The 26889-nt window shown below is 53.2% G+C and overlaps 2 protein-coding genes across 19 annotated transcripts; one reads left to right on the top strand and one right to left on the bottom strand.

Moving 5' to 3' along the window:
* Positions 1-2874: 2874 nt before the first annotated feature.
* Positions 2875-11006, top strand: MORN3 (MORN repeat containing 3). Of its 18 annotated transcripts, none has more exons than XM_081123189.1 (8): positions 2939-3044; positions 3159-3250; positions 3496-3669; positions 5112-5269; positions 6767-6926; positions 7931-8115; positions 8368-8451; positions 9575-11002. In XM_081123189.1, exons 3-7 carry the CDS (start codon positions 3525-3527, stop codon positions 8443-8445), a joined length of 726 nt encoding a protein of 241 aa, XP_080979315.1. In that variant the 5' UTR covers positions 2939-3044; positions 3159-3250; positions 3496-3524; the 3' UTR covers positions 8446-8451; positions 9575-11002. The 18 variants fall into 18 exon arrangements, with proteins under 18 accessions (XP_080979313.1, XP_080979303.1, XP_080979311.1 ...); XM_081123191.1 differs by having other exon boundaries at positions 2939-3054; XM_081123190.1 differs by lacking the exon at positions 9575-11002 and adding an exon at positions 8815-9078.
* Positions 11007-12180: 1174 nt separating this feature from the next.
* LOC308550167 (calcium release-activated calcium channel protein 1) lies at positions 12181-24969 on the bottom strand. The gene is made up of 2 exons (XM_081123671.1): positions 24442-24969; positions 12181-13986 (listed from the first exon to the last, which is right to left on the bottom strand). The coding sequence occupies exons 1-2, from the start codon at positions 24739-24741 to the stop codon at positions 13384-13386; spliced, it is 903 nt and encodes a 300-aa protein (XP_080979797.1). The 5' UTR covers positions 24742-24969; the 3' UTR covers positions 12181-13383.
* Positions 24970-26889: the final 1920 nt, after the last annotated feature.

Below are 26889 nucleotides of genomic sequence, written 5' to 3'. Positions count from 1 at the left end.
GATTTTTCATTTATCAAAATCTCCAAAAATAGAAGTGGCCTGTGACTGGCTCTGGAAATCTGAGAGCCCCTAGAGGGCACTCATCCTGCATCAGAGCCTTGAAGGCTTTCCTGAGAGAATTCTCAAACCACACAATTCATTCCTTTAAAGTGCACAATTCAACAGTCTGTAGTCTATTCAGTTGTGCAACCATCACCACAGTTTTAAAATATTTTCATCACCGCAAAAAGAAATTCTCTGCCTATCACCTTTCTATCTCCCTTCTGCCCCCCCCCCCCCAAGTAACCACTAATCTATTTTCTGTCTCTATAGATTTGCCCTTTCTGGATATTTCCTATAAGAGTAATCATATAATATGTGGCCTTTTCACTTAGCATAATGTCTTCACAGTTCATCCATATTGGAGCATGTATCTCTATTTCATTCCTTTTCGTGGCTGAATAATATTCCACTGTATGGATAGGCTACATTCTGTTCATCCATGCATCTTTTGATCGACTACACAGGAGAACTCCCTTCACCTCAACCTGCAAATAAGGCCCTTGAGAGGAACCTAGCCAAATTCTAATCATTCAAATCTAGCAAGTAATTCTCAGAAGAGTATTTGGGACAAGAGCCCTCAAGCTGGATGCTCCTGACACTTCAATATTGGGGAGTTGCCAGTCCATAGCAACTACTCAGGAGTTTGTGAATAAAAGATACCAGATTCTGACCTGATAGGGAAAATAATCTCATTGATCTGTGACCTGTCTTTCCAGCTGGCCTACAGATAAGCCTTAACCTGCCCCAAATTCTTCTCGAGGGGACAGTCCTGCCTTCCTCTGAATAGTGGGACTGAGGCTTGTGACTGTCTTCGCCTGGCCTAGGCAGAGAGAAGATTCTAGGCTACGAAGGGTCATTCAACAGGCAGTAGGGCAGCTCTGGACAAAGTCATAAGCCAAGGGACAGTTTGACCTACTTGGCTGGGAATGCTGGCCAGGTACCTGAGGAGGAGAGGAAAATGTCCTGAGGACAACCACAGTGTCACAGCATGACTGGCCAGGGGCGACTCTGGACCCTAGCTAGGCCACTCAGGAATTAGGGATTGGACTTCAGAAAGAGCCAACCTTTCTGTGATTGCGAACGGAGGTGATATAGGGGCAGCCATTTCCCACCAAGACTATGTGAACAATGGAGAGAGACAGAGACAGAGACAGAGACAGAGACAGAGACAGAGACAGAGACAGAGACAGAGATAGACATGAGATGGGGATGGAGGGGGAGAGGGGTGATGGCTTTGCTGTTGGCAGCTTTCCAACACTTGTATCCTTAATTAATTTCCTTCATTGGATATTATGAGAAGGTGTCTCTACTTGCAACCAAAAGAGCCTTGGATAAAGCAAGGAGATACATTGTGGAAGCTCTGTGTCCATTAATTACCATCCACTGAGAGAGATACACACACTCAACAAATGAACTATAAATGATGATACGTATAGAAATCAGAGCAAAATTCTCATTTCAACAGTAAGGAAGTGCAAACCAATGAAAGAGCACCGCCTGGAGCAAAAATTACACTTCAACGAATATTGCATGAATCCAGTGAAACGAGGCCCCCAGAACAGGCAAGTGTGTGAAGACAGAAAGCAGAACAGAGGCGACCGGGGGCTGGGGGAGAAGGGAATGGGAAGTTATTGTTTAATGGATATAAGGACTTCAGTTTGGGCCCAGCCTGGTGTGGCTCAGCAGTTAAGCATCGACCTAGGACCCAGGAGATCCCGGTTCAATCCTGATTAGGGCACACGCTGGGGTTGCAGGTTCGATCCCCAGTCGGGGGCCTGCAGGAGGCAGCTGATCAATGATGACTCATCATTGATGTTTCAACTCTCTCTTTCCAGTCCTCTCTCTGAAATCAGTAAAGATATATATATATATTTTAATTAAAATGGTAATGTTTATGTTATGTATATATTACCACAAAAAACAAAAGGAAAGAAATCACAAAAAGAAAAAAAATTACACCTGGGTTCGATCAGTCTTGAAGCCGGGGCCTTCAGGCTCCTGTATCAGTCACTGTCTATGGGACACTCTGCAGGAGCCCCAGTTCCCAGCCCTCCCAGTTCTTTGCCCAAACAGTGAAGTGTCCCGTAGGAGCTCAGGGACAGCCCCCCCCCCCCCCAAGGAAGAACTGCCGATGGAAGAAGCAGCCCCTTCGCCTCTGGCCAGGCTGCTCTCTGGAGGAAAAGAGGTCCTGTCCTGGCAGAGGCAAAGGCCCTGAGGCAGGAACAGGCCCAGCGTTTTCCAGGAAGCAGGTGTGCGCGTCTAGAGCGGAGTGACACGGGTGCGCTGAGCAGGGGACAAGGTCAGACAGGAAAGGGGAAGGCGACGGGCAGATGAAGCGGGGCTTTGGAGGCTTCCCCCTGAGGGTCAGGGGAGCCCCGAGAAGGCAGCGAGCTGAGGAGCGACTTGGGTCTACTCGTGTCCGTGTAAAATGTAGCCCCTTCCCTGGTGGGAGGGGCCAGAAGACCTCCCTCGGATTCTCAAAGGCGGCTAGAAACCCCCCCTCCCCAAGACTAAGAACCCCTGTGACGTTGGTTTTTTCCCTTCAAATGTTGCCACTTGGGCTTGGGTTCTTGGCAGAGCCGCCTCTAACCCTTTGCTGCCCGTTTCCCGCGTTGCATTTGCCCTGGGAACCCCAGAGGGGAGACGGGTGGGGGTGGAAAGGTCAGTGACCTCCCGGGGGCGCGCCAAGACCCTGGCTCCGCGCACCCCCGGCCACCAGGTGGGTGCTCAGCCGGCGCCCGACCCCCGCAGGCCCGGAGGCTGCCCCCCCCCCCCGCGCGCGGGCGCACCCGCACCGCCCCCCGCCGCCGCCCGCGGGCGCACCGCCTCCGCAGGGAGGGGCGGGCGCTGCCAGCCCGCACGGCTGTGTATTTACGTTGCTATAGCGACCCCGGCCGGGCCCAGGACGCCGGAGCACGCGCTGCAGGCTGCGATTGCGGCTGTGCAGGCTGCGACCCGCTGCGACCCCGGCAGGGGTCCCCGATCCAGGCTCCGCCCGGCAGGTGGGCGCAGGTGGGCGCAGGTGGGCGCAGGTGGGAGGGAGCAGGTGCGACCTGGCAGGGTCTCGGAACCGTCCCCTAGCCCTCCAGGCCACTCTGATTGGTCATCCTGGTTAGCAAATGCGTGGCCATCACCCCCTGCTGGAGGACAGTTTCTCCCTGATGCCATCACAAACCCAGCTGCTCTACTGGTTTCCCTGGGTTCCCAGGTAATTGTGCCATCAGAGCCCGCCCCCTCCCCTCGGGGGGCCCCTGGAGAAGCCGGGAGGAGACAGCCGAGGGTCAGTCCAACACAAAAGGATCCCCTCCGAGGGCAGCTCCTTTGCCCCAGGGACTCAGAACACACATGATCCATCCCACTTGAGCTCAGACAGTGCCTCCCAGGGAACCCCCAGAACCCTGGCATAGAGCTGGGCACACGGATGTGCCCCTGATGTCCCTGACCTTTTGCCAGCACCCTCTGGCCCCTCAGGAGCAGCCAACATGCCTATCTCCAAGTGCCCACAGAAGTCGGAGCCCCTGTGGAAGGCATGGGACCGAAAGGCCCAGAAGAACGGACAGAGACACCAGGTGCATGCTGTCAATGGTGACCGCTACGTGGGCGAGTGGAGAGACAACTTGAAACACGGTGAGTGGGGGACGCCAGTGTGGGCTCTGGGCCCAGGGAACAGCGTACAGAGGTCACTGGGGACATAAGATGTGTCCCTGAGGCTCCTCCGAGGGGTGAATGCTGACCTGGACCAGCCAGGGGCTCTGGAAAGGAACCGCCCAGACTTCAGCTGAGAGAAAGTCTCAGGGCCCAGCAGGGCCCAAAGCAGCCTTGTGACACCAGCCCCAGTCACAGCTGGGGCTCAGGGGACACTGGCTCTGTCCCTACCCCGCTGAGACCCGGGCTAAGCATGGGGCTGGCTAGCAGGAGGAAAAGGCAGCCCTGGGAAATCAGCTTGCAGTTGGGATTCTGGTCTTCAAACTCAGCCCTGATGTGGGTTCAGACCAACAGGCGCTGAAGGAGGAGCCCCCCACCGCCCACCGCCATCGAGCAGCTGGGGCTCAGACCTCAGCTGGATTGGGCTCTGGGTGTAACCAGCGGGGGCACAGGGGGCTCTGTGATACAAATGAAGGCTGGAAGGAAAAAAAGTTTTCATTTTTAAAAGGTGGCATGACTTTTCACTCCAGTCTCGAAATTCCAGATTCTTTTTTTAAAATATGTTTTTATTGATTTGAGAGAGAGGGGTAGAGAGAGAGAAACACGGATGAGGGAGAGACATCCATGGGCTGCCTCCTGCAGGGCCCCTGCTGGGGATCGAGCCTGAAACCTGGCCATGTGCCCTGAAAGGGAATTAAACCTGGGACTTCTTGGTTCATCGGTTAACGCTCAACCACTGAGCCACACCTGTCAGGGCCCTTCTTTTTTTTTACATTGGTGGGTGCAGGATAGTCAACATTTCACAGATACAGTTTACGGAGGTATTCGGGTAAAAGATAATAATGAAGACTGTTGGAGTTGCCTTGCCTCGTACCAGGGACTGGAGAAGAGATCATTTAGACATTTTAAGTTGTTTTTCTAGATGCACAAAAACAATGGACAGGGCTTGTTCAAGGCAGAGATTCATCTGTCATGCAGGCCTTAAGACATGACTTCCCACCGTAACTTACTCAGTTATGATTTTTTCAAATGATGGAAACATCCCTTGAGGTTACTTTTAGCTATCAAGCTTTCCAGGCTTGCCAAGGCAGCCCCTTTTTGTTCACAAACCCCTGGCCACCTGGCATATCCATTCCTTATTATTAAAGAGATGAAACTGAAATGCCGGAGGGGCCTGTTTCTCCTGGGGGTTCGCTGTATCAGTCTGGCTTCAAGGCAAAGAGCTAGAGAACCACTTTTTGTCGAAATGGAACTTCCTTGGGGCTTTCCTGGGTGCTGGGGGTCTAGAGACGGGGCACAGAGCCTGTCCCAGTCTTCCAGAATCACTGAGTCTAGGGACCCCTGAGGCCCAGGCAGGCCCAGCGACTGCCCCCCAGCTCTAGGGTGGCCGTGTCTGCAGTGTCGGCCCATCTGTATGTCATCAGGAAAAGGAACACAGCTCTGGAAGAAGAAAGGGGCCATCTATGAGGGGGACTGGAAGTTTGGGAAGCGAGATGGCTATGGCACTCTCAGCCTTCCTGACCAAGAGACTGGAAAGTACAGGAGAGTATATTCGGGCTGGTGGAAAGGCAATAAGAAATCGGTGAGTGGTTCCCATCATGCCCTGGGGTGTGTGTGCATGCGTGTGTGTGCATGTGCGTGTGGGTGCATGTGGGGGGGGAGTCAAAGAGGCCTGGGAGAAAGTGGGCATGGGTAGGGGTGTGGGTTTGACGTGAGAACAGGGGTACTGTGCGGGTAGGAGGAGGAAGGGGTGGGGGAATCGTTAAGGCTTCTCAGAACAAAACCCAGGAAACAGGAAGCCCGAGGAGAGGGCCCAGGGAGGAGCCGTTGAAACCCTGTGGCTACAAGAAGCCAGCCAGGCTACGGGCTGGGGGTGGGGGGGAAGTCTCCTCCCCCTTCTCCCCCACTCATTTCCTGGCTTTCTTTTCCCTGGGCAGCCCTTTCTGAGAATCCCCCTTCTGTTGGGCCAGGATAAGAGGAGGGTAGGAAGAGTGGGAGCAAGAAAGCTGAGGCCACACCCTTAGCCATCTGACCAGAGAGGAAGGTCCCAGGTCCCAGGGGTAGAAACCAGCCAGAGGCATGTCCTCGCCCATAAACACTCAAACCCTTACCATAGGCCATGGAAACAGATAAAACTATAGCATTGCTACTGAACAACGACTGTTGCCATCCTGGAACATGATATGGTACTTAGCTAACTCCATCGTCATCATCATCATCATCACCACCATTCTCATTTTACTGATAAAGAAACAAGCTCCGGCGAGAAGTCCCTGACTTGGAGTCACACTGCTGGCAAGCGGCAGATCCCAGGATTTTATGATCTCTGCTCTCCAATTGTTTATTGGCCAATGGGGACAGAGGTCCCAAAAGAAATAATTCACATAGAATACCGAGTTAGGACAGAGGTTTGCACAGGGAGCCCAGAGGAACATCACTGAGCATTCACGGCTGGCTTCCTGTAGGAGGTGGCACCAAAAAAAAAATGCAAAGAGTTAACCGAGGAGAGAAAAAAAGGAGAAGGGGAAGTAGCCAAAGGGAGAGGCAGAAGTAAACAAAGGGAAGGATATGTCAGCAAGGTTTGTGCGCCCACAGGGGCGGGGGCCTTGATGTGTTGGCGGGTTATCAGGGTTTGGAGGGCAGGCTTAGGCTGAGTAACCCAGCCTCCTTAGGTGTGCTCTGCAGGAGTCCACGGTTCTCTGTGGTTGGAGACTAGGTTTGGTGATGATGCTCATTTTTCCGGGGAGAAAGTCCATAGCTTAGAGGCACCTGTGGCTTTTAATAGGGTCCAGTCAGAGTTGGGGCAGATGTAATGAGACGGGCCACGGACAGGTGCTTCTAGCTGCTGCGTGTTGGATGCACGAGGCCCGGGAGAAGGGGACGTGAGGAGGGGAGAGGTGACAGCGGGCTGCCCGCGGGCGGTAGCGGAGGGACAGCGAGGGACGGCGGGCGCTGGAAGGCGTGCAGCTGTGGTTTCCAGCGCACGGTGCAGGGCTGAGAGGCGGCGCAGGTGCGCGGCTTGGGTGCCTGGGAGGCCGCTGCGGGCGCCGTCAACAGGGGGACACCTTCGTGCTTTCAGGGCTATGGGATCCAGTTTTTTGGACCCAAAGAGTATTATGAAGGTGAGTGGTGTGGCAACCAGCGCAGCGGGTGGGGCCGCATGTACTACAGCAGCGGTGACATCTACGAGGGCCAGTGGTGGAACGACAAGCCGGACGGGGAGGGCATGCTGCGCCTGAGTGAGTGCCCCGCCCCGCCCCGCCCCGCCCCGCCCAGGCCCCGCCCCAAGGCCTGCTGGCCACGCCCATCGCTGCTGGCCACGCCCCCATGCCCTCAGGGCCTCACCCCTCTGGGCCCTGCATAACCTGGTCCCCATCAGGCCCCGCCCCGCTCCAGCATGGATTAAGGTGCAGATCCCTGCTCCAGGGAGTTTATGCTCTACCAGGAGAGCCTAACAATAAACACGCCCAATTAAGACATTTTCTTAGGGTCACAATCATAGCTACAATGTACACAGCACTGTACTCGCTACAATCCTATGACATCGGTACTCTTATCCCCACTCTACAAACGAAAGGAGACACAGAGAGGTTAAGTTACCTGACCAAGGTCGCACAGCCTTAGTTGTGACATCCAAAAGTGCAAAGGAGTTCCCCTTAAGCTCAACACCATCAGATGAGAAGTTGAACTGACTCCTGCTTAAGAGCCTGATGAACAGGCCTTGGTTTCATTCAAATCATGCCTCTGTCCCTCCCTAGCTCCACGCTGTGACCTTGAGCAAGTCAATCAAACTCCTTGGGCTCTGCAAGCTGCACCTGTAAAATGGAGTCCTTCATCTTTCCTAGAATCGTGTTTGTGAGGGGTGAGGTCAGAAACATGCTTGGGACTAGGCACAGAGTAAGTGTTGACCAAACATTGACGGTTTGTAGCATTAGCTAGATTTTTTTACAAATAGGACGCCATGTGGCTCGTCTAAGTTCAAGTAAGTAGTGGAGGCAAGTCGTGCACCAGGTCTGATTCTGGAAGTCACTGGCACCCCAGGGCTCTGATGTTTATAGGTCAGTTGTCCCAGACCCCACCCCAGCTCTCTTGAATCAACCTAGTTTTGTCCTGGCTTCCTGGTGGGCCTGGCGTCTAGCCTGGGAGTGGCAGAGGGCCAGCCGGGCATGCTGGAGGGGCCAGCCTAGTCGTCTGGCCTGGATCGCCGTGCCCAACACCCACACCTCCCTGTCCTTTCTCCCAGAGAATGGGAACCGCTACGAGGGCTACTGGCAGCGAGGCTTGAAGAACGGGTCTGGGCGTTTCTTCCACCTGGACCATGGTCAGCTGTTTGAAGGCTTCTGGGTGGACGACATAGCCAAGTGTGGCACGATGATCGACTTTGGCCGAGATGAGGCCCCTGAGCCCACCCAGTTCCCCATTCCTCAGGTGGGCAGCTCTCACCAGGGCCCTGTGGCCACACCCGGAAAGAGGTAGAAAACAGCACCCCCAGCCACACCCAGACCCAGCCCTGTCCAACCAGGGAACAGACAAGGTTTTGTTTTCAGTCTGGGCATCTCCAGGGAAGCAGGCGGCACCCGCAAGGCAGGCAGTACCCCCCAAAAGCAGGCAGCACCTCATAAAACTGGCAGCCGGGGACTTCTAGGCTCCTTAAACCCACCCCTGCTGCTTCCCCCAAAGGTCAAACTTCTAGACCCCGATGGCGTGCTGGAGGAAGCCATGGCCATGTTCAAGAAAGAGGAAATGCAAGGAGACTGATGCCAGGTGAGGGGGTGAGCACACCTGTCACCCTCTGTGTGGGCGAGGAAGATCCTGGGGTCTCCTTTGGCAGAAGGATTCAGGGGCGGGACCAGAGAGGGCGGGTTTCCTGGTCCTTTCTGGTCCCTCCCCTTCAAAACTCATTTCACTGAAGACAGTTCATTCCAGTCCTGCCCCAATCCTCCCGTTTGTGCCCTGGGCTTAGTGGGAGGATTGCTACTTGGAGGAGGGTAAGGTGGTTTGCCCCAGGCCTCCACTTGCGCACCTGTCCAGTGGGCTCGGGCAGCCCTAGCCCCTCCTGCTGTGGGTACGAGGTTTGAGGAGAGGGTGTCTTTGAAACGCCAGCTCCCCCCCCCCTCGCCCCTGCAGAGACTACCAGAGTTTCAGGAGAAAGTCAAGCCCATGTCACCCAACTGCTCAGACCGGTGCGGCCCGCACTGGAGGAGTGAGTGGTGATTCCCGGCACACCCTTGGCACCCTCAGAGGGCACCTCGTCCTCCCGGCACTGGATCATTCTTTGCCAATAGGGGCGAATGCTTCTCTCCCTAGCCGGCCTTTGGGAGCCTCTTGTTACAGCCTTTATTCTAGGACCCTATCCCTGAGTGCATGAGAATAAAGAACCTGGTGGCATTAGCCTGGGGCCTGTGGTGTGAGTTTTGGGGGGCAGGGGGAGTCACAAGAGGGATTTCAGGTAGCAAAGAGGGAAGAGGGCGCTATGGCCAGCATGGATTGGTCCTGGGGGGGAGAGAGAGGTGTCTCCCAGCCTCTGAGCTCTGAGATACTCCAGAGGGAAAGCCTGCATCTGGTCACATTTGTCTCTAAGATGTGGGGTTCAACCCACCCAGCTTCTTGGCCGAACACAGGGGCTCTCAACTTTGGAATCCTGTGGGAGCTTTAAAAGCTACAGATGTGCCCTGGCCGGTTTGGCTCCGTGGTTAGAGCATTGGCCCGGGGACTGAAGGGTCCCGAGTTCGATTCCAGCCAAGGGCACGTACCTCGGTTGCAGGCTTGATCCCTGGCCCTGAGGCGCATGTGGGAGGCAGCCAATGGGTGTGTCTCTCTCACATTGATGATTCTCTCTTTCTCTCCCTTCCACTCTCTCTGAAAAAAATGGAAAAAATATCCTCAGATGAGGATTTAAAAAAATTAAAAGCTACAGGCGCCCATGTTCCACACCCAGAGTTTCCCATCTGTCTGGGGTGAAGCCTGGGCCTTCAAAACTCCCCCAGATGACTTCAATATACCGCTGGAGCCAAGAACCCCCGACTTACTGGATTTGTGACCGAGCGAGTGACCTCCGTGCCTCATCTGTAAAATGGGACTTGAGAGATCTCACAGGGGTGCTGAGTTGCTAACCATGTATTGAGGTTGGTTGTGACGCAGATATCTGGAAGGGCTTTGCATGGCTCTCATCTAGACAACATTCCTGCGCGATAAGAGGGCCTCTTACATAATGAGCAAGAACACAAGCTCTGCAGTCAGACCGCCTGGGTGTGAACCTGGCATAATTTATCAGCTGTGTGTTCTTGCGTACGTCACCCAACCTCTCTGTTCTCCAGGTTTCTTCCCCTCTAATGTGGGGCAATAACGGTACTTAGCACCCAGGGTGGTTGTGGTTACTGTGAGGATTAAACAAGGAATCCTGTCTCCGGGGAAATTTGGCATGTCCGGAGACATTTTTGGTTGAGAGAGAGCTGGCAAGAATGCTACTGGCGCTTAGTGCGTAGAGGCTGGGGATCCTGCTGAACATGCTACAGTGTGAACACTGCGGAACAATGATTCAGCCCGCCCTCACTGTGTAACCCTGAAATAAAGGCCTCAGCAAGCGCCTGGCACATAGTGCAGGCTCAGTACTCTCACCGACACTGGTTCTCTGCCTCTACATCACAAACGGTGGCCTGACCCAAGGCATGTACCCTGACACCAGGAGCTGAGCCTGGCCGTCTTGGGACAGTGCTCACTCGGGTGCCGGGTCCTACGCTGACAGCTTTACGTGTCCTCTCCCACGACCCCTCAACAACCTATGAGGTGTTCTGCTATAAATAGTGCCATTCTAGAAGAAGAAACTGAGGTGCAGGGAGGTTCACATGTCACCAAGGTAGAAAGTGACTGTACTTAAATGTAGGTCTGTCTGCTCTTAAGGTACAGAACAGTGGCAGTGTTCAGGCTGCCATTTTTCAGAAAAAGTAGGGTGTGCGTGCTGGTTTATATATAAACTATCTATGGGAAATAAAGTGAACTGGCAGTAATGGTTGTCTCACCCTGGCTGTGTGGCTCAGTTGCCTGAGCGTCATCCCATGCACCGAGGTCACCAGTTGGATTCCTCATGGGGGGGGGGGGGGAGGCAACTGATCAATGTCTCTCAATGTTTTTTTCTCTCTCCCCCTTCCTCTCCCTCTCGCAAGTCAATAAAAACATTTAAACAACAAAAACAACATCATTGTCTCTGGGGAGAACTGGGAACCTGGGAGGGAAACATTTCACCGTGTGTTTGGAATCATGTGAATATATTACCCATTCAAAATATGAATAAAGTTGAAATGAAAGAGACTTTTCTTAACTACCAGCGTTTCCCTAAGTTGCCTGGATTTAAGAGTCCCTGGAGTTAAAAATACAGAATCAGACACACCCAGGGGAGGGGCCCTGGGCTTCCGTACCTGCATTTTACGAGCCAATCTGGTGATTCTTGAGTTCAGGTAAGTTAAGGAAAGAAAACAGAAGACTGCAGTCAGAGAAATGATTCCAGCAGGATCCCAGGTCTCTGTAGAAGTGGGGAGGTGGAGCTCTTAGGAGGATGCATGGAAGGTGCCTTGATCTTCTCTCAGGAGCAGTGGAAGGTATCAAATAGGGGCCCCTGGCCTGTCCTAATTGTCCTACTTGGTCCAGGCCATCCAGGGTGGGCCCTGGTACATGTGGTGCAGGATGAAGGCAAGAAGCTGCCATAGGAAAAAGGACAGCTCCCAGCCCCCTCCTCAGCCCACAAAGCTGCTGTTGGCCAAGTTCAAGTCTGCACAGGACAAGAACTTAAGGCTACACTTTCCCCCAACCAATTTTCACTTTAGCCAGAGGACTTTGGGCTAGTCAAGTAGCATAGATGAAGCTGGCCTGGTGTGAGACAAGAGGGAGCAGTAGGGACTGTGGCAAACATGTCCTGAGGAAGAGGGTGGCTACAACTCAGCTCCTGCTCACTGTTGCTCTACAAGAGGGTGGGCCCAGTACTACTGCTGGATCTGCCTATTTCTTAAGCAAAGCCAGACTCTGTGCATGTGAATGCCCAGGCTCTGGGCCAGACTTCCCTGGTTCGAATTCTGGCCAATTACTTAACCTCTTGGGGCATCAGTTTTGTCATCCGCAAAATGGAGACAAATATTGCTGCCAAAACGCACAACTTGATTGTAACAATGACAAAATATCAGAGAAACCAGACTGAGGCAACATTCTACAAACCACAGATCTGGACACTTCAAAAACATCAATGTCACAAGGACAAAGAGAGGCTGTTCCAACTCAGTGCAACGCCCTGATCCTGGATTGGAAAAACCACTGCCAGAAAGGACATGATTGAGACAAGTAGAAAAGCGAACACGAATGTTCTATTAGATAGTATTGTACCAACGTCAGATTTTCTGAATTGTGGTTATGTAAAATGTCTTTGGTTTTTGGAGGAAGTATTGAAGCATGAAGGGTCATGATATCCACAACTAATGCATAGGGCTCAGTGGCAAAAACACAGTGTTCATTCACGGTTTTTGTATTTGTGAATCTGTCTCCTTGCTGAGGTCAATAAGGAAACCCTCTGCCTTGTTTCAGCTCTCAGACTGTAAACAAGTATCCTTTCCACGGTCTACTTAGTGCCACATTTTTCATGTATTGTGCTTTTTGTTGATTTCGCCGCTTAAAAAGGTTCTCAAGCGCAGTGCTGAAGGTTGTACCCGAGGCGCAGGAAGGCTGTGATGTGCAGAGCGGAGAAAATGCCTGTCAGGCAGGTAAGCTTCATTCAGGCATGAGTGATATAGTTCTGTGGATCCTGGGTTCAATGCCCATAAATCAACTATATTAAATAAGGTGTCTTTAAATAGAAACATACATAAAACAAGGGTACGTACTGATCTGTTGACAGAAATATTGTGACCAGAGGCTTGCAGGAACCTAACCCCCTATTTCCCATAGGAGAGATGGTTCGGTGTCCACTCATTCAAGCATTCACAGTGATTTTATAGAACAGAACCGCCGCGAATGACAAGAATGAACTGTATATATAGGGTGTCCCCTAAAAAAGGTATACACAAACTTTGAATAATTATAAAGGCAGTATTTATTAAAATACACTTCATTTTCAAAATTGAGCTATCAGCTGTTAAAGTGTGTATTTTTGGGGGGGGGGACACCCTGTATATTTCAGCAGTTCCTGTTCATGCAACTTTTTTGTAGGTTTGAAATTTCAAAATGTTGGAAAAACAATCTACTTAGAGACTCACCTGATTGGGGCACCAGGACAAATAATACCAGGCAGCCCAGACCCAACAAACAGAGACACGAGAGGCATCCCTTACGAGTATATTTATGTGCTCACACTCACGCGCACACACTCGACGCTGACAGGGAAGGGGTCAAGACAGAAAGGACAGGAAGCATCCAGATGGCACTGGCATGGGCGAGGAGGAGGGACAAAGGGAGCATTTGTCCCGGCTCTGGCTCCCATTGGCCGCCTCCTAATGGGAGGTGAACCTAGAGCTGGAAGAACAGGAGGTGCTTATTCTCTTAAGAGGAAAGTTTCAAAGTGCAGTAATTTCTCCTTAAAAAAGAGCTTCTTCCCTCCACTTCTGTCCCCTGGCGAAAGCCCACACCCTGTGCAGGCTGTCCTTGAGGCTGGGGCAGGACAAGCTTGTAGGGAAGGGTGTAAGGCCAAAGCTAGGAGGTGCCTGGGCCCAGGGGGGCTTAGGCGTAGTGGCTGCCGGGTGTCAGGGGGTGGTCTCCTCTGTGGTCCAGCTGGTCCTGCAAGCGGGCGAACTCAGCCAGCTCGTTGAGCTCCTGGAACTGTCGGTCCGTCTTATGGCTGACCAGAGAGCGGTAGAAGTGGACGGCAAAGACGATGAAGACCAGGCCAAAGGGGACCATGATGGTGGTAGAGGCGATGGCGGCGGCCTGGCCCGGGGTGATGCCGCCCGTGCTGACGTTGGAGACCACGCCGGGGGCCGGGGGCTTGCTGGTGGGCCGCGGCTGGCCCGGCTGCTTCTTGAGGGGCAAGAACTTGACCCAGCAGAGCAGCACGACCTCGGCCAGGAAAAGCAGCGTGCCGATGACAGTGGAGAAAGCCCAGGCCAGCTCGATGTGGCGATGCATGCGCTCATGGGGCGACTCCTTGACCGAGTTGAGGTTGTGCACGTTGCTCACCGCCTCGATGTTGGGCAGGATGCAGGTGCTAATCATGAGCGCAAACAAGTGCACGGCTACCAGCACCGTCGTGCAGGCACTGAAGGCGATGAGCAGCCCTGGCGGGTAGTCATGGTCAGCGTCCAGCTGCACCTCCACCATTGCCACCTGGGGATAAGCAGAGGGGGACTGAGCACCAGGATAGTCATGACTCACACAGGCTTTCTTCCTGTCAAACTCTGTGACCCTGGGCAAGTCCCCTGGCCTCTCTGAGCCTCAGTTTCCACATCTGTATAATGGAGAGCATAAGACCCATCCACTTGGGACTGAGAAGCTGCAGAAAGTACTGGTTTAGCAAGTAGGCTTGGAGCCCAGGCTGCCTGGATTTGAATTTAGTTCTACTACTCAATAGCTACATGCCCTTGGGCAAGTCCCTGAACCTCTCTGAGCCTCCACTTTCTTACTTGTAAAATAGGAACATCGTATTAATTCATAGGATTATTTTAACAATTAAATGAGAGCTCCTGGCACGTGGCAAACACCTCCCAAATGGCAACCACTGCTCTTACCACCCAGCCAGGTATTGAAAACCTCTCACCACACAAGTGGTTAGAACGGTTTTATGTGTATCTTACTATGATAAAAATTTTGCATTAAAGAAAAAGCAACCACCTGCCACCCTCCCTGGTGGCCCACATTCCCGTCCTCAAGCAGGCTGGTGAGGATGGAGACGAAGGCCCTCCCAGGTTATGCCCAGGCCCCTTCTGAGAATACAGTGCGCCAGCCCACAAGGAACTGCAGGAGGCTTCCCAGAAGAGATGGGCTCTAGCCGGATACAGTGGGACATCCTGGGGCCATCTACTACTCCCCAGGCCCCAGCTCTGGGCTCAGTGCCCCAAGGCTGACGCACTGGCTGCTCCCCAGTTCCTGGAGACCTATGAATCCAGGGTCACCAGGGGCATGCTCTGGGCCCGCCACCCGCTGCTTCTCACTTGGGCCTTGCAAATCACCCCCATGTGAAGGAGCCACCTCATCAGATCTGGGCAGGGAGCAACAGGCAGTGGGCACACTGCCAGGGCCCGCCTGCCGGGCCTGGAGCAGTGAGCACCAATGGCAATACCATTAGGGACAGTGACCCTTTGTGAAGTGACCACTACGTGTGTGCCAGGCTCAGACAGCAGGAGTTCTAATGCTGAAATATGTTCACCAGCCCCACGCCACCCTGCCCTGACCTCCTTACTCCTGGGGATGGTGGTGGGCTCCTTCCTTCCCCACCAGCTCTCCCTCTATCTGTAATGCCTGGTCCAGTTAGCTTTCATTTCTTGTTCCTCTGAACCCTTCCCATGGCCTGGAGAGGCAGTGTGGGCCAGTGGTCAGAGGCATGGGCTCTGGAGCCAAGCAGCCTGGCTTTGAGCCCTGACCCCTCTGCCTTTTATTAGGCTGGGGCTCTGGCAGGATCCTCCAAGTTTCTGGGCCTCAGTTTAGAAACGTCATTCCCAAACCCATGGTCTCTATGTGAAATCCTCTAAGGTTTCTCTCCTCCGGCTGGGGACCACACAATCTAGAGTTGACTTGGGGTCTGACACTTTTGAGAATCTGGTGATTCTCAGGCCCAGGTTTATACAGTCATAGGGCTTTTCAGACAAATTCAACGGGATTCACGGACCTTTACTCTGTAATTCCCATAATAGAGGATGGTATGAACTGTTCAGCCCAGGAGTTTACAAAATGTTTCAAGTTCACATAAAGTTGGAGCAGCACTATTAGGGCTTTGGGTGTTTTTAAGGCCACTGGTGGCCTAATGTCAACCCCAAGATTTTAGTACATGTGGTTGAGGGATATGGGGCATCAGGGCAGCCCACCAAGACATGGCAAATTAAAGGCCACTTCTGGAGGCTCCATGGTCTCTGTCCCTAGGGTTGCCCACATAGAAAGAGGGGGTCATGCACCCTCCAGCAGGGGGTGCCTCCTGCCACCCCCAGCACTTCCTGTTTTGGCCTGCTGCCCCGGAACCTGAAACCAGAGAAGGGACAAGAGCTCACTGCTTGGCTGCCCCAGGTCCACTGGCTACTTACTCACTCACTGGAAATGTCCAGACCCATCAGGCCCTGAGCTGGACACTGGGAGCATATTGGGGGAGGGGCAGCATACACAGGTCACGCTCCCTTACCTGGTGTCTCCCCCTCTCTATAGCCGTTAAGAGTGAACTGGCTCCTTCACTCACCCTTAGAACAATAGCTGGCGTATAATGAGCTTAATAAAATGTCAATGGTTATTAGCAACATCATTACTCGTCTTTTATAAACGAAGGAATGGAGGCTCAGAAGGTGAGGTCAGAGACCCAAGGATTACGCTACAGTTGAGGGAGGGATCTGAACTCAGGTCCTCTTGTCTCTAAGCACGTGGAAAAGGCGTAACAGGAGCATTTCCCTCCACGAGTATGCTGCTACAGACTGAATGTCTGTTCCATCCCCTCTAAACCCAGAAGCTGCAGCCCAACCCCACAGTGGGATGGTGTTAGGAGGTGGGGCGTTTGGGAGGTGATTGGGTCACGAAGGTGAAGCCCCCACAATGGGATTAGTGCCCTTATACGAGTGGCTTTGGAGATCCCCTCGCCTCCCACCAGGTGAGGACACAGTGAGATGGTGTCCATGAGCCACGAAGTCGGCCTTTACCAGACAGAGAAGCTACAGGTGCCTTGATCTTGGACTTACAGCCTCCAGAGCTGCGGGGAATAAATGGCTGCTGTTTACAAGCCACCCAGCCTGTGGTATTCTGTTATAACAGCCCAGAAGGACTAAGACAGTCGCAGAGGAGATTAAATGAGGTCTTGACGTGTAAATGTTTAACACAGGGCAGGCCCACAGGAGGTGTTCAATAAATCTTAGTTATAAAGAAAAACACAGGGTGTGAAGTGGAAGAGAAATAGCCCTTGGACGCCCTCAGCTCAGGCTGCAGAGAGCTAAACCCACATACCCATGTTCTACTCCTTGGGGTGAAAGAGGGGCTGGACCCCCACTCTGGGCCTTACTTACCCCAGCTACAATCTCTGGGCACAAGGAGAAAGGTGTCCCAAACCACCACATGACCACGTCAACAGGACAGAGACCACCCTTTGCACACCATTTGTCACAACCACAGGCCTCAGGGCCAGATACAGCTGTTGGGATACACCTGGCCTAGGGACACCAGAACTGGCTGGCCCTCCCCCAGCTCTTGGGCCAGGGAGAAGCTGGGTGGCTCAGTCTGTGACACTGGGCCCTCGGAGGAAGAGGGAGGGGCCCGAGGCCCTGCTCCGGAAGAAACTCCATCACCCTCACTGGACCCTACAATTCCTGGAACTTTGACCACGCAGGCTGGCTGCACGTACCGTTCCCACATTGGGGATCAAGTTCCGTGCCATGGGGCTTTGTAAAGGAACGGTTGGCACAAATCATGGATCCTGATGAAAACTGTTCACAGGAATGAAACAACTGCAACACTTGGGAAATCTCCCGACATGAAGGGAGTGTAAAATCACTGGGGCCTCACCAACCTGGCAGGCGACTCCCTGGGGCCCTGCTGATTGCGGGAGAGATAGATCAGATTGCAAGCAGCTTCACAGAGTAAATATAGCTGGAGCACTGGGCCCGTTAAACCAAAATAAACAGCTCCCATCCAGTCAAGGGCCTATTTGAACCTGGCCACAGGGGTTCAGCCCCACCTCACAGTGGTCCATGGGTTCCCCATACATGGGACACTGGGATGCCAATTTTTAAACATGAGCCAAGAGGGTCATATGGTTCTGAGAGATAGGGCCTGCTTGGCTTTGCCAGGGTCTGCCCACTATGCCTGAATGCCAACCACCTCTCCTCACTCCTACTGGGCTCCACAGAGACCCTGGCCACCTGGCGCCTGGAAGTCCAGGCCCTTCTGAGGCAGCCCTCCTATGCCTGGTCCAACCCAGTGCCCACAGCTGGAAGACAGGACTCTCCTTTCCCAAGCCTGGGCTCCTCTTGCTCACTTTGAAGAGGGTGGGTGGCTGCAGCCTGGAACAGGACAGCCGCCAAGCCGCAGTCACCCAGGGTCACCCAGAGCTGTCTGAGCCTGCAGGTCCCACCTCAGATGCAAACCATCTATTAAGAGAGGGCTGAGGTGCAGGCCAGCAGTTTACAAACTCTTTTGACCACTAATTCCAGCACTCCAAATGTTTCTATAAATAGATGCACACACATCTATAACAGAAACGAAAGTTCCACCAAACAATACTAATCCTTAAAAGCACGAAGAAGGTCAATTCTTACAACACAGGATGCACGCTGCTACTTTCTATTTCTTTCCACTCGTATTCCATTAAAAAAAACCTGCAGGTTGCAACTCACTAAATTTATGTCGTAAATCTGCAGATTAGGGGAGGTGAAGGAGAGAAGAGGCCTAGACTTTATCTTCATCTGGCTAATTCCGACTCTTCGGGTTTTACCTTCCAAGTCACCCCCATTCTATGGTCCCCCATGGAGGGCAGAGCCATTCATTCATTCATTCATTCATTCATTCATGGAAAATGTTCACTGAGAATCTATTATGTGCCTGGAGGGTCGCGTGGCTCTGCTGAAGGAAAAGCAGAAGATAGCCAAGTCCCCACCCAAGGGAGGAAGGCTGGCACTGAACATTCAGGCCAGTATGTATTTTCAGGATGTACTAAGTGTCCTTCATCAGTGCAACTCTACCACACTTGACTGAGCATGTTCTGAAGATGTAATGACAAACCACGTTTCCTCCAGTCCACTCTGTGTTCCTCCAGCATCCAGCACTGGGCCTGGCCCTCTAAACAGAGGTAAGACCTGACCTTCAGGTATTTTAACCCAGGGCCTCTAAAGTGTCTGACAGACAAGCCTATGTGACCCCACTGGAATTCAGAAGACCGTATCAGAATTTCAAATGAACTTCTCATTTAGCTCATTCCTTTCAAATTTTCAATATTGTACTTTTATGTATGTTTTATCAGAACGCATTTCATACATAAGGTATAACACACATACATATATGTGTACATTTTTCGATATATAAGCATTCAAATATTGAGGCTAGTACTAACAATATTTGAGAGAAGTGTGCACCTAAAAGTTTGGAGACCATCATTGAGACCAGGGGCTGGCAAACTGTGGCCTACAATGTTTGTAAATAAAGTTTTATTGGCACACGGCCACGCCTACTTATTTACATACCAGTTAAGCTAAAATGGCCAAATTCAGTAGGTACCACTGAGATAGCATGGCCTACAAAGCCAAAAATATTTACTACCTGGCCCTTTACAGAAAAAGTTGGCCGATTCCTGGGTTAAACCAATGTTCCCAAAGAGGCCTGTCCAATCATAGTCCCAGGAGGTTCTCCTCTGAAAAAAAGTCTGTTCCTATTAGGTTGAGACATCCCTTCTGGGGAGCATATTAAAGGCCCCTGGAAGTCCCATCAGAGAGAAACCAGCTGGCTTTGGTTTAAACTTTCTCAGTTTTATGTCTCCAAGCCCCTTCCACCTCTGCACTGATTGCCACAGTGCCCCCTTGGAAAACCCTGGAGTCCTTCACCAGCCCAGGACCCTGGAACCAGAAGAGCTCAAACCAGATGCGGCCTGAAAATTCCAGAAATGTGCCACAGGCACTTGTAAACTTTTACAAAAGGCTTCTTTCTCAGCTAAGCGTGGAGCATTGTCCCCTTGGGGCATTCAGCAAAACTCCATTTATACATAGCCCGGAGTGCAGAACTGGACATCTGGGAGACTTCAAAGGCCCAGTTTGTCAGCCAGCTACAGGGGATGTAGAAAGGCTGTAGTTGAGTAGAAAAGGCTCCAAGTCAGAGCAGAGTTTGAATTTTACTAGCTGGGTGATCATAACCTCTATGAGCCTTAGTTTTCCTATCTATAGTACAGACATTTAAAGCTGTTCTGAGGGTTAAATAAGACCAAAAGAAAAACACAGCGCATGCCTGCTGTTCAACAAATAGCAACATCATCAACATTATTCTAGCATTCATCTTGTAACTCCTCTGCTCCCAAACCTTCCATGGCTCCCCATTGCCTGTACAAGAGTTCAAGCTCTCTAAATAGCCATTCTAGGCCCTGCATTGTCTTACCTGGACAGATTCATCTTTCTCTACTACTTCCTACATACCCTCAACTCCAGCCTTGCCCTGGGACCCTATAAATCTCATCTTTGTAACTGTTTCCAACACTTCCTCTGATCAGAGGGCTCTTCCTGGAGCTCTAACTCTACCGCCCTCAAGGTTTAGCTGGCTTCTCCTTCCAAATCGGTTAACCCTTATAAAAGCAGTCCCAACACCAGGCCAGGTATATCCTTAGTGCTTGCAAATACGGATGCTCCTCAACTTACAACAGGGTTACATCCCAATAAACCAATTGTAAGTTGAAAATATCACAAGTAAAAAATGCATTTAATACACCTAACCTATCGAACATCATAGCTTAGACTAGCCTACCCTACACCTGCTCAGAACACTTACCTTGGCCTACGGTTGGGCAAAAATCAATGAATACAAAGCCTATTTTATAATAAAGTGTTGAACACCGCATGTAACTTATTATGTGTATCGGTTTTGCACCATCATAAAGTCAAAAAATCCATGAGAACCACTTTAAGTTGGGGACTGTCTGTACTAATTCAATGACTCCTCACCCCCAAATCCCATGATGTTGCTACTACTATTACCCCCAGTTTACAGATGAGTAAACTGAGGCCTAGAGACATTAAGTGACTTCCCCAGGATCTCACAGTTGTAAGTGGAACAGCTGGGATTTGAACCCAAGATGCCTGGCTCCAGAGTCCCTGTACTTACTTTGTTCGACCATACACGAGTCTCCCACCACTGTGCTGCTTCCTCTCCTACAGTAATGGGGCTACATCACGGATGCAGGGTTCTGCAGCTTATCAGCCAGATGACCTCAGGCAAGCCTGGGTTCTCTAGGTTGTGTGAAGATCACAAGAGATGGTACAATTACAACACTTAGCACAAGGCCAGACCTCTTGCAAGAGCCCAACCAACAACAGCAGTGATCACTATTAGTAACGAGCACTATGAGAAGTAAGAGTAATTTCTTCCTCATCTCCATGCCCCCTGGATTCTGAACTTGTCACAGAGGCTCAATAATGTCTTATGATTTGAGTCTTCCCTTCCAACTCATTTTCACAGAAATTCCAAGCAACTTCTGAACCTGCTCTGGAACCTGGGAACAAAGGGTGCTGGCGGGCAGAGAACTTGAGGAGGCAGATAATCCAAAAATAATTGATCCCAGGTCCTGGAAAGCATTTTGTTTACCACAGCAGGCTGACCTTCCCAATTATCTTCTGCTTAGGCTAACGTTACAGCCTGCTTTCCCCAGCAAACCAAGATTGCCACGTGTGCTCACCACAATCCTTTAGGTGACAGGGTCAGGCCAAGGCTGGCAGCCTTGCGCTGAGAGGTAAACTGAGGCAAGGATGGACTGAATCATAGCCCTCGAGGGTACCTTTGGCTTAAGAGCACCTGCAGGATGCTGATCATGTGCTACATCCAGGGTCCCTTGTTCAGAGCCTGGATGCTGAGCCCAGACAAGGCCTGTTCTTTCTAGAAATGCCATCTGGAGAGGGAATCTCGTCTGCAGACTAGAGGGTCCAGCTAAGGTGTACATCACATCCTCAGATCCTGAGAATTCCTCATGGGCCCAACTGGGCCTTGTAATGAATCCTCAGACAAGTCCCTGGGAGAGGATATGTGCTCCCTCGGTACACACAAAAAAACTGGCCCCATAGAGTAAAGCTGCTTGTCTGAGGTCCCACGGCCTATCTTCCCAGCACACGAGGACACTTGGGCAGGCCCTTCCACCCGTGGGGAGGGCGGGTGTCAGGGGTCTCTCTCAATCTCCTCCAGGCTCATGGGAGACCCTCAATCTCACCTGTTAACTCTTCTATCCCTGGAGATCAAAGGTCTCCTTAACTCTTCTGGTTTTCCAGGTCTCTAGGAAGGAAGCCCTGGGGGGGCAGGAAGTTGATAGTGCTGACTCACAGGACAAGGGAGAGTAGTCCAGGAAATTCACTCACTCTGTTTCCATGGTGCTAGGCTGTGTGGCACCCCTTTCCCTCAGAGACTCACTCACAAGGCTGGGTGTCGTTGGTGGGGGTGGGGCGCAGGCAGACTTGCCCTGAGTCCCTCTCCCCATCCCAATCCCATCTCTGCCATAGATTTCCAGGCACCTGGAAAAGGTACCCTCTTGTAACTGCTTCCCCAGAACGGAGGCTGTCATGGGATTCAGCCCTTCCCTGCCGGCAGAACTTTTGGGGATTCCATCTGCAGAGTCAGATTTACCACCCCGACGGGAAAATAAAGGTCCCCCAGAGACAGTCTGGGGGAGCCAAGGCCCACCCAATGCTACTGGCTGACCCTGCTTCCTGACTTCCCCCGCACTGTTTTTAGCAAGAGGAAGAGGGAGGTGACATTTGTTTAGAAGGCCTGCTTCTGTGAGCGGAAGAAAGGATTAGAGAAGGCAGGAGTGTCACCCATTGATCCTCACTTTTCCTGAAGTGGGAAGGGGCCTGGGCAACTGTGAATTTATGACCCCAAGAAAAGGGGAACAGGAATCTCACCATCTTCAGAGCACTGCTGTGAAGAGCTGACAATCACTGGTATCACCTCCCTTCCCCCAAACTGTAAAATTTTATTTTGCTTAAAAAAATTTTTTTTCTGGCTCTGGCCCAGTAGCTCAGTTGGTTAGAGCATAGTCCCAATATGCCAAGGCTGCAGGTTCAACCTCTGGTCAGGGCACATACAAGAGGTAACCAATGAATGCATAAGTGAGTGGAACAAAATCGATGTCTCTCTCTCTCTAAAATCAGTAAAAAAAAAAAAAACTTCAAAAAACACACACAATTTTTCTGCTCTAATTCTCTAAGAGCCTGGTCCTAACATGTCCCTGGCTGGGCACCGATCAGAGCTCCATACACGCAAACGACAAAAGTGCCCAGGAGAGTTCTGTACGTCCGGATGCCAGCCGACCTGGGTTCAATTCCCACTGCAGCAGACTAGATGCATGGCCTTGGGAAGTCCCATGACAGAGTCACCTCACAGAGTGGTTATGGAGTTAGTGTGGAAGACAGGGAACCCCACACAATGCCCCGTACAGAGTGAGCCCTTGGTAAATGTCAGCTCTTCTTAGAGATTCTTCAGGCAAAGGCACAGACTGGTTGGCCTCTTAGGAACTGGGGCTGATAAAAAAGAATTTCATCACATCAGCCTAAACTAAAAACTAGAGTGCCACTCCCTCATCCACACACTTTCTCTCTAATCTCCCTCCTCCCTCAATTTAATTCTTAAAGTCAGAGAAACTACATCGCTTCTCCGCCCTTTGGCGAAGATCAAGGGACGTCAGAGAAACCTCGGAGCGGCGCCTTCATGTAGGGATTTAGACATCAAGGCCCAGAGAGGGATACTATCTGAGATCGCACACAGGCAGCAAGCGACGGAGCTCAGAGAGCTCTTCCCACTCCCAATCACCCGGCCTTGGCACTGGGGCCCACTGTGTTCTGGGTTGGTTCAGGGCTTCTGAAAAGTTCAGGCTTCACCGTCCCGGGCCCCACTTTGTTTTGCAGATAGAACACAGGGAGAGGACCAGACACACTCCCTTCCCAAGAAAACACAAAGGGTGTAGCCGCTGCTCCCTCCCTCGGGGCTAAGGGCTGAGCTCACTCTCGGACCAGCAGCAGTGTGCTCTGGGCTACAGACCTGGCCCGGGGAGTGTGCAGGGCAGCAGACCCCATGCAAGCAGGCAGGTGATGGAGAAATAAATTATGTGGCCCGGGGAGTGTGCAGGGCAGCAGACCCCATGCAAGCAGGCAGGTGATGGAGAAATAAATTATGTAGCGCCCTGCCCCTGGGAGACTCCAAGACTCCAGGCCAGAAGGGCATCCCCCAGGGCCATGCTCTGCCCAACCGGCAGCCTCACCTACTCCACGCCCGTCTAGCCCCAGCTCGGGCCCTGCACCGGCAGAGGGAACTCTGCCTCCCTCCTAAGTCCAGCAAGAGCCCCTTTCGGCGGGAACGGTCCCCACCCCCGTCCCCCACGCTCAGTGACTCAGTGAGCAAGTTGCCGGGGAAGAAACGGAGGGTGGCGAGTGGTTGTCAAACCCCCCGGGGGTGAGAGGCTGTCGGAAAACGCGGGTGTCAGGAAATCCCCTCTACTGGGCGATAAGGGAACGTGGCCAATCCCTCCGGCCAGGGCTGGAAGGGGGCGGGAGGGCGAGCTCGGGGCTTCGTCTCACCCTCCCCACCTCCCGACGCCCGGTGCCCTTCCCGGCCCGGGACAGCTGAGGGACGGCGGGCTACGGACCCGCTCCGAGGACCCTGGCCGCTCAAAGTTTGCCCATGTGCCGGCGCCCCCGCCCCCCAACCCTGGACCTCCGTAGGTCACCCCCAATCGCTCACGTGAGGTGTCACCTGCGGCCCACCGCCCCTCACGGCCACGGCCGCCTTCTCCCCGCTCCGCCCCTCCCCCCGCCCGCCTGGCCCGCGCGGCCCGCGGCCCCGTGCGCCCCGTCGGGGCTGCGGGCGGCAGCGGCCGGGCCAGGAGAGGGGGCAGGGCGGGGCGGGGCGGCCCGAGCTCACCATGGCGAAGCCGGAGAGCAGAGCCGAGGTCCGGCTGGAGGCTTTGAGCTTGGCGCGGCTCAGGTAGAGCTTCCGCCAGGACAGCGCCTGCATCGAGTGCTCGTTGAGGCTCATCACCTCCGAGTAACTCTGGCCGATCCAGTCCGGGTAGGTGACGGCGGGCGGCGCCGACGGCGACCCTGGGGGCTCCCCGTCCCCGCTGCGGCGGCGGCTCCGGTGGCTGCCGCTGGCGGTGCTGCAGCCGCCGAGGGGAAGCTCGGGACTGTTGTTGCTCGGGGGCGGGGCGGGCTCCGGATGCATGGAGCACGCTGCTGAGGCGCGGGCCGGCCCGGGCGCCGGCGCCGGCGGAGGCAGCGGCCCCCGCTCCCCGCCGCACCTCCGCCTCCGCCTCCGCCTGAGGCGACCGCCGCCCGTCCCTCGCGCGGGCCTGGCCGCCGAGGACGCCGGGGAGGTCGCGGAGCCGCCGCCGCCGCCGCCGCTCGCAGGGGGAGCAGCGCCGCCAGCAACACCGCGGGCGGCAGCGACGCAGCCTGCGCGCGAGCCAGCGTCCCGGATCCCCCCCCGGCCCGGACCCTCGGCGCGCGCCGCGATTGGCCGCCGCCCCGGGGTGATTTGCGTGCGCCACGCCCACCCCTGACACCCCGCCCAGGACGGGGGGCGGTGCCGGTGCGAGTCATGTGACTCGTCCCCTCCGACGGCACCGCCCACAGTCCCCGGCGCGACGCCGCTGGCGTCCTCGCGTCTTCCTGGAAGTGCGGGGGGCCCCGGGCCCCGGCCGCGCTCGGGGCTGCGGCGCCTCCCGCCTCCTCCGCTGCTCCGATGGCCCTTCTCCAGGACTTCGGCCCCTTTGGTCGGGTCCCCTGAGGTCACCCCTGGCGGTTCCTGAGGCCCGTTTCCCCCTTGGCAGGTGGCGGCTCCAGGTCTGCAGGGAAAAGCGGGCTGCGACCTCGAGCTCATTCATTCTGCATGTAGTGAGCCGCTACCGGGCGCGGGCGCTGCGCTAGGCTTCGAGTGGGGGTGGGGTGAGGACCATGCGGACCGGATGCCCTGCCCTCCTGGAGCTTTCATTCTAGCTGGGGCGACATACCAAGAAGTAAATGATCATAGTTTAGAAGGTGATAAATGTATAGAAAAAGTAAAGCAGGCCCCGCTGGTGTGGCTTCGTGCATGAGCATCAACCTCGGATCCAGGAGATCGAGGTTCGATTCCTGCTCAGGGCGCATGCGCAGGTTTCGGCGCGACCCCAGGTGGGGGGCGTGCAGGAGGCAGCCGATCAGTGACTCTCATCACTGGTGTTTCTCTCTCCCTCTCCGTTACTCTTGTTTATATTACTTATAAAGACATTATAAGTAAATAAATAAATAAGTAAATAAATAAATAAATAAAAATAAAGTGAATGAAAACATTTTTTTTAAAAAGTGTAGGACAGACGGGAATGAGTGAAGCTAACTAGCTCATCATGAGCCCAGAGTCAAATCCTAAGCCTGTGGCATTCCAGGTCAGCTGTGTGAAATGTAACTGTTGTCACCACTAGAGAGCGCCCCTCCACTCACCCACTTCATGGGATAAAGTTGAAGCACCCCCTCCCTCCCAAAAACGTCTATGGGATTTCCCCCCCAGAGGCCTTTCTCTGTTTTTAGGAACACTAGAGTAGAGAACAAAATCTCACCCCGCTGGACTTGTTTCTCTGGTGGCCTTTGTACTTGTTACTCCCTCCACTTACCGTCTGTGTTTCGGTTCCAATGTCACCTCCAAAGAGAGACCTTCCCCATTTCATGTTCTGTCACCTCACCTGCTGCTTTATTTCCTTTATAGCTCTGATGGCTACAGTATCTGAAATCACCTAGTTTACATATTCACCAGTTTGGCTGTGCCCCCGCTCCCCTACAGATGAGTGTCCTGAGAGCAAAGTTCATGTCTATTCAAATTTTGCTGCCACCCCAGGGCCTTTCACAGGGTCTGGCACACCGCAGACTCCCCGTAGCAAATGTTTAATGAGTAAAATAATAAAATGTTCTTGGTTCGAAGAAACCTCCAGCCCAGAATTGGGTGCACACAACATTTGGAGGCTGATGGGGCTTGAGGGAGGCCAGCAGGTCTAGAAGGGGAAGAGGCTGGAAGCTGGGAGGAGAGATTTGCTGATTAAGGAGAGCAAAAGGATCTTGGGAGGAGTGGCAGGAGGGGGCCAGGTTTCCTTTCTCAGGCTCATATGTCATGCCCATCCCCCCTCCTAATTCACCGGGGTTTGAATCCTATCATCCGCACTGAGAAAATTAATAATAATAATAAAATTGCTATCCAGACTTGAGGTGCAGTTGTCTGAACAACCTGTTTCCCACCCTAGGGTCCTAGAGTCCTGAGAAACCTGTGTGGTTAGTAGCTTTTCCCCACCCTATTAGACCCAGGTGGGACCATGAATGCCTGTTTAACAGATGGAGAAACTGAGAT

This window comes from Miniopterus schreibersii, assembly GCF_964146895.1.
Source record: "Miniopterus schreibersii genome assembly, chromosome: 20".
In the NCBI taxonomy this organism is placed as follows: Eukaryota; Metazoa; Chordata; class Mammalia; order Chiroptera; family Miniopteridae; genus Miniopterus; species Miniopterus schreibersii.
The sequence above is the reverse complement of the archived record's forward strand: the minus strand, read 5'-3'. Positions and strand labels throughout refer to the sequence as shown.

Coding starts and splice junctions, on each gene's coding strand:
- LOC308550167 (XM_081123671.1), bottom strand. CDS start 24,741: ATGCATCCGGAGCCCGCCCCGCCCCCGAGCAACAACAGTCCCGAGCTT. Junction 13,987..24,441: donor TGCTCTCCGGCTTCGCCATG/GTGAGCTCGGGC, acceptor GCTTATCCCCAG/GTGGCAATGGTGGAGGTGCA.
- MORN3 (XM_081123176.1), top strand. CDS start 3,525: ATGCCTATCTCCAAGTGCCCACAGAAGTCGGAGCCCCTGTGGAAGGCA. Junction 5,270..6,766: donor GGAAAGGCAATAAGAAATCG/GTGAGTGGTTCC, acceptor TCGTGCTTTCAG/GGCTATGGGATCCAGTTTTT. Junction 6,927..7,930: donor GGAGGGCATGCTGCGCCTGA/GTGAGTGCCCCG, acceptor CCTTTCTCCCAG/AGAATGGGAACCGCTACGAG.